At 39.3% G+C, this 10,636-nt stretch overlaps 1 protein-coding gene across 1 annotated transcript in view; it reads left to right on the top strand.

The window, feature by feature from the left end:
* The first annotated feature begins 1,248 nt into the window (after positions 1–1,248).
* The window catches only part of SLC2A2 (solute carrier family 2 member 2), a 35,150-nt gene continuing 25,762 nt past the window's right edge, over positions 1,249–10,636 (top strand). Inside the window, exons 1-2 of the mRNA XM_006748759.3 lie at positions 1,249–1,676; positions 8,902–8,994. Of these exons, the coding sequence (XP_006748822.2) occupies positions 1,662–1,676; positions 8,902–8,994 (108 nt within the window). The 5' untranslated portion in view covers positions 1,249–1,661. The remainder of the gene's footprint in view (positions 1,677–8,901; positions 8,995–10,636) is intronic.

Here is a 10,636-nt window from a genome sequence, read left to right as displayed (position 1 = left end):
GCTCCCCAAAGCTTAGCTCTACAACGGAGAGTCCCTTACGTTATGATGACCGGGTTAATCCATGTAAAATGCTGAGAGCAGCGCCTGGCAACAAGAAACAACTCAATAAAGTTTAACTATCACTAATAGTATTCGTTAGTGTTTTTCTACAAAAAAACAAAAAAACAAAAAAAACAAAACTGTATGAGTGTTTGTGATTCCGTTTGTCTGTTCTTATACATTGTGAGCTCCTAAGTGTCTTGTTGATCTCATGCATTTCAGAGCCTGGGACTGTGCTGGGCTCAAGTTTGTGGTTTGAGCTGAATTACTTATTCAGTTGGGTTGCCCCATAGAGGTAATAGAAATAAAAGGGTGGTGGTGAAATAAAAGACACATGAAATCAGAGTCTCCCTTACCTCTTCACTTTGTCACTGCTTCTTCATAACATCCTGGTTTAGGGGACTGTCAGAGATCTCCTCTGCTAGGAACTGGTTCCGGCTGAGCCTCAGTGGAACCAAGTGACAATAGTTGCCACATACAGTTCAAGCTCAGGAAATTTTGATACTGTCTGGGCTCCCACAGGGACTGAACATTATAGAGGAGACACAGAAGGGTACAGACTCGGGGTGCCTGGGTGGCTCAGTCAGTTAAGCCTCTGCCTTTGGCTCAGGTCATGATCCCAGAGTCCTGGGATCTAGCCCCACATCCACACATCCGGCTCCTGGCTCAGTGGAGAATCTGCTTATCCCTCTCTCTCTGCCCCTCCCCCCCAGCTCGGGCTCTCTCTTGCTTGCTCTCTCTTAAAAAAATAAATAAAATCTTAAAAAAAAAGAAGGGTACAGACTCAAGCCAAATGAGCAGATTTATTTGAGACTCTACAATCCAACAAGCACCTCTAGACATACACCAAACCAATAATAATAATTGCAAAAATAATAACAACCTACATTTTGCTGAGCACTTATTATGCACTAAGCTAACCACTTTCCTATCACATTTAATCCATATAGCAAAACAAAGTGTGTTCTGTTTTCATTTTATTCAATGAAAAACTAAGGCACAGAAAAGTCACTGGGAGCCAACTGCTTAAGGTGATACCTACCACCAGTAAAACGTTGAGATTCGAACCCAAGTTCATAGCTCTCGGAAGCTCATTCAGATAAACCACTCAAGCCTACAATGGCCTCTGGCCAAACAGCCCACCTCTAAAGCACAAACAACACAGTTCTGGTTCTCTGTAGAGCAGACTGCAGCATGCCTCCCATGTCCCTCGTCTTTGTCATCCCCACAACATGAAACGTCAACCCAGCATCTCATCTTCTACAGAAGACCCCAAAGAATTCTTTTTTCACCTGTTCCTGGTTACTGGTGTACTTAACGTGTTAAAGTGTGACCACCTCTGGTTTGTGACTTATGCCTGAGGGACCTGCTCCCATTTTCTTTTGCTGGTGCACAAGTTTGAAGCCACAAGTCATTAAGGCAAAGCATTTATTGATTAGATTCTCCTCCATATTCAGCCTCTGCTGAAATCAGATTTTAAAGGTAATGGCCAGGCTGCTTCATTGCCTTGCTCCTCCTCCTCTAATGTATAACTAGTAGAAAGCTGGAGAAAGGCTGGCCAGCTGCATGTGCCACACTCACCACAGGACTTGGAATTACGAGGAGGACTCTCAACCGATAAAATGACAGAAGATAAGGTAAAGTAGCATTATGTTCATTTTAAATCAGCTTGAGGAAATGAATAGGGGGATTTGTTCAAGTTGGTGACCATAGGGAGGATTTGGGGGATGTTGGGTGTAGCTACCACAGATTGAAGCTACTTCTCTTGGCCAACTGATAGTTCATTTAGCTGTAAAAATATGTATCATATTCAGTATTTTATATATCTATTCAGAATTTTAAGGATATTTGCTCTGTTTTCTGAGCAGTCTGTGTAACTTTCTCAAGTGATTCTGCATAACCATATTACCGAAGGAATGTGCAAAAAAAGGGTAGATTAACCTGAATCTAACTAATCATGAAAATTGGTCAGAAATTTTCAAAAATGACAATGAATGAAAAACAAGAAGCAGAAGGACTGTTCTAGATAAAAGGAGACTAAGAACTGACAACCAAGTGCAGCAAGTGATCTTAGATCCTGGAAAGAAGAAAACAGCTGTAAGGGACAATATGGGGACAGTTGGGGAAATTTCGAAAATGGGCTGTTATATTAGATAATATTAGTATATCTATTACATTCTTGGATATGATGATGGTATTGTAATTATGTAGGAGAACGTCTTCATTCTTAGTGAGTACATGCTAAAGTATTTAGGAATGAAGTGACACTAATATCTGCAACTGATTTTCAAATGATTCCAACCACACTACATACATACCTGTGCATGCACACACATACACAGTGAAAGTTAAACAAATGTAAATGTTAACCATTCCTGAACACAGGTTATGGGATGTTCACTGCCTTATTTTTTCAACTTCTCTATAGATATGATACTTCCCAAAATAAAAACTTAAAAAGGTCATAGTGCTGTCGTTCTCTTACAAGTTTTCCCCAACCAAACACACCCCCCCTTCACACAATCACACAAGTAGGTAAATCTGTAGCCCTCTTAGAGTAGGATATCTAAAGTTCTGGCCTGTTGTAACTTACTCTGCTGAGCATTTCTTCATGTGAGTAAGTGACAAGGCTAGGAGCACAGACTTGGAGGTTAGCCAGGCTTGGATTTGGAGTGTGATGATGCTACTTACCTGCTGTGAGACCAAAGTTAAGTTATTTACCTGAGCTTGGGTTTTCTATATTGTGACAAAATAAGAACATATTGGGATATAATAAGAGGATATAAGATATACAGGGATTCTAATAGTTCTTTATAGACTGGGAGTATTTAAATGAGCTAGTATTTGAGAGACAGATGACAAATATTTTAATGTTAATAATCATGCATTTGCATGATGTATTTTAAAAATAACTAGGACTTCATGATTTCCTATTATAGCCCAGGATAAAGCTAAAGTAGTTAGCATTTTAAAGGTGATATAAAGACAAATATTAAGTTAATAACTATACAGATAGTATGTAGATTTGGCAAAAATAATAAAGGTAGTGTTCAAATAACTAAAGTTTGTAAGAGACTGCAAAAGGGAAGGTAATATACTTACCACAGTGTCTGACACATAGTAAATGCTCAAGCTTCATTTTGAACTATCACTAAATTCCCTTTAGAAATTGTTGTAGGACTTTTCTTGAGAACCAAGGAATTGCTTAATAATGGAACCCAGAAATAATGAGAACTGATGTAAAGCACGATGTTTCAGCTTTGTAAATCTGCCCAGACTTTGAAAGAAGTGGGATAAGCATGGAACTGAGGGTTAGGAGACCTGAGTTCTCACACTGAATATACCCAATAATGTACTGTCTAACTCAGACAAAGGACCTGAATTCAGTTTCTTCAAGTGGAAAATGAAGAACTTAGATTAGAATCCTCTGTTCTCTAAGGTCCCTTTCAACATGAAAATTCTATGGCTTGAGAGGCCCCTGGAGTTTTCCAAAGTTGGGTGCAAGATCACCTTTAGGTTGGCATTTGGAGCCATGCAGTTTAGAGGAAAGACATCAGCTTCTCCTCCCTACCAGTCAGTCTGTAGCTGCTGAAAATCTGCTTTTTTGCTTAGAAATGGGAGTTTAAGAACACCAGCTCTGGGTTCAAATGCTAGAATATCTGTTACTTACTAGCTGCATGGTATTGAGCATATCACTTAATCTTCTATAAGCCCTGGTTTCCTCACCTGTAAAATGGGGATAATTTCTTTTACTTTGTAGTATTGTTGTGAAGATTATTGGTGACATATGAAAAGCTGACAGGTGGTTGGTGGACAAGAGAGATAAATGATGTGCTAATGTGATTAAAGATGTAATTGTTTTATAGCCCTTTCATTATTTATAGGAAGACCACATTAGTATCTTATTTAATCTTTATGATATCCATTTTTTGGCAAAGAAGCAGATTCAGGGATATTAAGGGCCTAGCTGGTAGTCTTCTAGGTTTTCTGAATTCCAAGTCTATTTGTTTTTTCTAACAAACCCTATCTAATTTCTAAGCCACAAAATAAATACCACATTTTGTTTTATGTTAGGGTTCAGCCACTTGCCCATTCTGTGTACTCCCACATTTATCCTGTGGCATATCTTTCATTGGATGTGGAACCTGGTTTCTCTAACTTAAAATTGTTAAGCTCTAAGTGGGGGTAGTCTTTCTAAGAGTCAGGGTTAATATCTTGTTGCCTATGAAGAGGTGAGAGACAAAGCTTGAAGATCTTCAGCCACTTTGTAGGTATATGGCTTTGGACAAGTTCCTTACCTTTGTGTACTGGTTTTTCCACATGTGACATGATAATAATAATTACTACCTACAGAGTTGTTGAAAGAACAGAGCCTGGACAAAGTAAGATCCTAAGTTCTCACTGTTTTCATTAGCTCCTATGTACCTACCCTCAGTCAACCTCTTGGACACTAGATTAATGGATAGGATTGATGGGCTAATTCAGACTTAACAGTCTTCAGAAATTTCCCTTCTCATAAACAAAACTTTTCTGTCCAAGCCTAGTACCAAAATATATAGAAGATTGAATATAAATGTTATCTCTTTCATTTCACTACAGAAAAAGAAAAGATGGAAAGCAAAGAGCCAGTTTAAGGTAAGGTTCAGAGAGGGAAATTAAACCTAAAAGTAAAAGAAAGAAAGAGAAAAAGAAGGAAGGAAGGAAGGAATCAAAGTTTCAGAGACTTCTGTATTTGGGATTATCACTTTAGTTGGGAATTCAAGTGACCTTCTTAAAATTGATAACATTGTTCCTTACCTGACCGACTAGGTAAAATTCCTATCTTAGGAAGTTAAAGTGGGGAAACTGCAGCCCTGCTCCCGCAAGATGGCAAGACCAAAGCCAACTCTGAAAAAAGAAGCCAGGAAGACCAGAGGACAAGGACTTTAAGGACACTCTAAGATTTCTAGATGTCTAAAAATTCTATTTCCTTTACAGTTCCTTTTTTCTGTTACTCCTATAACATGAGAAATTGGTCTTAGGGGCAGCCCCAGAATTGCTATAGTAATGACTTAGAACAATTTGATTAGAAAGTAATGAGACAGGAGCTCCAGAGAACTTAAGTCTTTGAAAATTAAATTTCATTTTTATCAAAGTAATGTGGAGCAGCTAACACTGTTGTGACTTAGAGTGTGTATTTGGAGTGGCAGAGGAGAGCCGATGGAGATTATGGGGAACCAAATCTGCTACGGCCACCACCTTCACCCCTAACTTCCATTTCCATAGCGCCCCTGCTCACCATTGGCATGGTGACTAGTTGGGTTGTTAAAATAAGAAGAAAGGAACTATATGATTGTCTGGTGGGGGCAGGAGAAGAGAGCCAGTAGAGAGCGGAAGCCCAGGGATGGAGTGGGAAGGGCAGTCACTAAGACACCAAGTGCTTGGGGCGCCTGGGTGGCTCAGTTGGTTAAGCGACTGCCTTCGGCTCAGGTCATGATCCTGGAGTCACTGGATCGAGTCCCGCATCGGGCTCCCTGCTCGGCAGGGAGTCTGCTTCTCCCTCTGACCCTCCTCTCTCTCATGATCTCTGTCTCTCATTCTCTCTCTCTCAAATAAATAAATAAAATCTTTAAAAAAAAAAAAAGACACCAAGTGCTTGGACATTCTGCTACAGGAAGAAAAGGAGATGCAGGGATGCAACTGGCCCTGGGCTTGGTGGTGGGAAGGCCATGAGGTTCTTCTTCAGCTGAGCTACAGAGGAGCAGTTGAGTAGTTTTTTCCCTTTAGTATTTTTGTACAGAAATGTCACAAAAATTTTCTGTGGATAGATGAAGAAGGAGGGGATTTGTGTGGTGGGTAGTGGGAAAATGCACTTGAAACTGGTGGGTGTTGGTGAGTTGGCTTCAGCATCACACTTGGCAAATTCTACGAATATGTGTGCTCTTAGATTTTTTTTTTTATTTAGAAAGATTATGATCCTAGATTTTTAGATGTGCTTGACTTTTGAATGTCTGTTTCTGACCAATGAGAAATTCAAAATAACCAATTAGTTAAAAGCATAGGGTCTGGATCTAAGTCATTATTGCACAAGTTACTGACTGTGAGACTGTAACCTAGTCTAGTTATCTATAAAATAGGGTTATAGTGCTGTCATGAGAAGTGTCCATTACTTGGTCTCCAGGATGTGTAAATATGTTACCCTAAAAGGCAAAAAGGACTTTACAAATGTCATTAAGATTATGGACCTTGAGATAGGAAGATTAACCTGGATTATCCAGATAGGCCAAATCTAATCTCATAAATTCTTCAATGGGAAGAACTTTTCTGGCTATAGTCAGGATCAGAGAGATGCAAAGTGAGGACCTGACCAGCCCATTTCTGGCTGTGAAGATAAAGGACACCACTAACCAAGGAATGTGGTGGCCTCTAAAGCTGGGAATGGCCCTCACTTTACAGCCAGCACAAAAACACAGATCCTGGTCCTACAGCCATGAGGTACAGAATTCTACCATCAACCCAAATTTTCCCCAACAGCCTTCAGAAAGGAACACAGCCTGCCAACATCTTAATTTTAGTCGTACCAGACTTCTGATGTACAAGAACTGTAAGATAACAAACTTGTGTTATCTGTTTTAGCTGCAAGAGAAAACCGATACAGTTAAAAGAGACAATCACATAGAGCAAAAGATAGGCATGCAGTAGGCAGAAATATTCAGGATTAGGCCTTGAAGTTGTGTTTGCATTGCACCTAATATCAAATTGTCTAGATTGTAGTGACGGAGACTATCAGGGAAGTAGGTGGAAGCCTTGTCAAGGTGCCCTCTGGTCCCCTCACAGCTGATGATGGTTACTTACTACAAATAAAATGAAAGGATAAAATTTTCTGTCCCTGGAAACAGCTGAAGGATAAAAAGGATTTGAGGAGAAACCAGCAAGTAAATGGAACCCATTTTAGCTTTGGTTGCCTGAGGCACTAGGTATTAGATATCTAGTTACATATTAAAGGATAATTCAAAATCTCTGGCAATCCCATACCATGTAGCATATTTGTGTGTGTATGTGCACACACACACAAACCTGTGCACACAGGTATATTTTACAGTTAACATACTTTGAATTTATTTGTAATTATTTTATTATGTATATGCATATATGATTTATATCTCAATATATATAATGTATATTATATTATATATATATATGCTTCTTTCAGGATATATATAGATACAGGATATATATGCTTCTTTTAGGATAATATATTATCATATCTTTGGAGAAAGTTTTAAGTCCTTTCAGGAAGGAAGTTGCTGGGAAGAAAAGCCTACAGAGGTGCCACCTGAAATTAATTCTGAATTAGTGGAAAGAGAACAAACCTACAGATTCCCAATTCTCACCACAGAGATTCCAATCCAATAGTAGGTCTGGGGTGAATCCCAGGAAGCTACACCTATAACAAGCTCTCCAATGAGTGTCTGGTTTTAGAACCCCTAGATTCCGTAACTTCAAGGCTCTCAGGCTGGTTCTGTGATAATACTTTGTTGATGATGACACTGAAATTTCTAATCTCTGGCTTTATTAGGGAATGAGAGGACTTGGGTTAATAAGCTACTTTTCATGCTGGAGTAGGGATTTACAATCATCCCCCTACTTAGAGAAAAACTGAAGATCCTATAGGAAAAGTGGTTTGGGTCATATGCTCCCTAAACATGAGAGTGGGAACTAGAATTCATGTTGATAATACTCATTCATTTGTTCAGTGAAGCTTCTACAATATCCCATGTTATTTATTTAAACATTTAAATTATGTAATTATACAGGAAATCATTCCCTTATAAAATGTCTGATAATATAAATAAAAGAAAAAATACTCGTTTATCCCCCTTCTCTACTCTCACATTCTTCCTCAATGGTCATCCTTTTGTTATCTGTTCTTCAAGAAAATATTCTGTGACTTACATACAACATACACAAATCAAAGAATGCTCAAGTTTAAGCCTTTTAAAAAATTAATGAGATTACACAGCTTCCTTTATCACTTAACAGTAAGTCAGTACAAAATGATCACATTACTCTAGCTGCAGCACAGCATAGTTGTATGTGTCATGATGTATTTGAATCTATCTGGCCATTTTCCATTGAATGACATTCTGGTTCTTTCTACAATTTTTGCTATCACACACACACACAATGCTGCATCAAATATCCTGATATGAGATTCTATACGTATGATATGATTTCTCTAAGATGGTTAGACATGTAACTATGAGTTGAAGGGAATGAATGTTCTGTCCCTTTCTACACTGAGTTTTGTAGCTACATGGAGTTGGAAAGAAAATAACATCCTTCAATCCATAACTCTAGATTCAACTAGTTGCAAATCTTAGAAATTATCCTTACCTGGATATTGATGTGGTCATGATAAAGCCTGGCTGATGCTTCTTGTATGAGTTTTGAGGTGTTTTTGTACCATAACAATGCCCAGGAGACCTCCCTATATTTTTGTTACTGGTGTCTTTTTTACCTCTCCAAATGATATAAATTGACTGTTTTTATCACAGTGGTTTCCTTTGGTCAGCAGCAATTCTAGTCTTCAAACCTGATTTTGAATCTTAAATATATGTATGGAAAAGGATGTTTGGTTCCTCTCTTGGAAGAAATTGTCCCAAACTTTTCTCAGCTTTAGCAGTGTAGGGCCTTTGATGAATGGCTCTTGCATTCTCGTATGAATGAGGCCTGTTGGGAGCATAGGGCACACTGTGAATGAGTACCAAGGAGCAAGAACCAGCCTGTTGAGACTGTCAGAAGTCCAAGCTGCACACTGACACGATGGTAGGTAACTGAAATTGCCTTGTGTTTCGCAGCCCTGTGTTTCATTCCCCACAGATCACCGGGACCTTGGTTTTCACTGTCTTCACTGCTGCACTGGGTTCCTTCCAGTTTGGATATGACATTGGTGTGATCAATGCACCTCAAGAGGCAAGTGACACATGTACAATTCAAATCTCTTTTTGGCAATTTCTGTCAGTGACTGAAAGATCTGTGTTCCTCATACCCAGAGATAAAGTGTGTCCACGTGGGGAACATAGGGTAATCCCAGCATTCTGTCAGGCACCACGTGTGTGGTTTCAAAGCTGATAACTTGGCCTTGGCTTCTCAGTAACCCTCACAAAGAAAGGGCAATAAACAATTCTTGATCTCTGACTCTGCTGTTCGCTGAGCTCACAGAAAACTCCAGCCAGAATACCACGTGCCTACAGATGTTGTTTTAAAAAACTTAAGAGCTTATTGCAACGTTTATTCAGAGCTCCCAGCCATATGTGAGTAAAAAAATGAATGAAAAATGCTGGGGAATAAGAGGAAGCAATAGAAGGATTTATTTCACTTTATGCATAAGCTTTTACTGGGCACCAACTCACTGTGCATCAGGTGCTTTAACATATGTTCTCTTTAGTCTAACCTCCAAAAACCTTATTATGCCCAATCACAGGCCAGATGAAACACTTTAGGAGCCCTAACACTAAGAAGGTCCTATCCTTCCCCCTAATTCTGTCCCTCCTAGCTAATCCAAAGTAAAATAATATATAACTGCTAAGTAATAGTCTGGAAGTCCAACAAAATTTGGATTTCTCCATGATAACTATTTGGATGGGTGTTTTTAAAAATATTGAATAATTTCTATCATTTGTCTCATTTATTTTGTGCAGCCCTACTCTGGTATACAATGAATAAACAGGAGTGGGATGTCATTTTTCTCAGCTCCCACAGTCTGTAAGTGGGGGAACCAAGACTTCATTCCCTTTGCTCTAATTAAGGCTGTAAGGTCATTTAGGGCAGGATTGTCTTCCTCTTCCTGTCACCAGTGCCAAGCAGAATGATTAGCATAAAGGTGTTCAATAAAGTGGTTAGTTAGGAAAGAGAGGAAGAAAGGAGAGAAGCTGGGGGGGAGCGGTATAATATGAAGGTCCAAGCATTTGTTGGGTGCCTTCTATGAATACATCATATTTCCTTTTTTTTTTTAATTATGTTATGTTAGTCACTATACAATACATCATTAGTTTTTGATGTAGTGATCCACGATCCATTGTTTTCATATAACACCCAGTGCTCCATGCAGTACATGCCCTCCTTTATACCCATCACCGGGCTAACCAATCCCCCCTCCCCCCTTCCCTCTAAAACCCTGCTTGTTTCTCAGAGTCCATAGTCTCTCATGGTTCATCTCTCCCTCCAATTCCACCCCCCTCATTTTTCCCTTCCTTTTCCTAATGTCCTCCATGCTATTCCTTATGTTCCACAAATAAGTGAAACCATATGATAATTGACTTTTTCTGCTTGACTTATTTCACTTAGCATAATCTCCTACAGTCCCATCCATGTTGATGTAAAAGTTGGGTATTCATCCTTTCTGATGGCTCAGTAATATTCCATTGTATATATGGACCACATCTTCTTTTTTTTTTTTAAAGATTTTATTTATTTATTTGAGAGAGAGAGAATGAGAGAGAGCACATGAGAGTGGGGAGGGTCAGAGGGAGAAGCAGACCCCCTGCTGAGCAGGGAGCCCGATGTGGGACTCGATCCCGGGACTCCAGGATCATGACCTGAGCCGAAGGCAGTC

The sequence above is a fragment of the Leptonychotes weddellii genome, chromosome 1 (genome assembly GCF_054177405.1).
Source record: "Leptonychotes weddellii isolate Sample4059 chromosome 1, ASM5417740v2, whole genome shotgun sequence".
Lineage (NCBI taxonomy): Eukaryota > Metazoa > Chordata > Mammalia > Carnivora > Phocidae > Leptonychotes > Leptonychotes weddellii.
The sequence above is the reverse complement of the archived record's forward strand: the minus strand, read 5'-3'. Positions and strand labels throughout refer to the sequence as shown.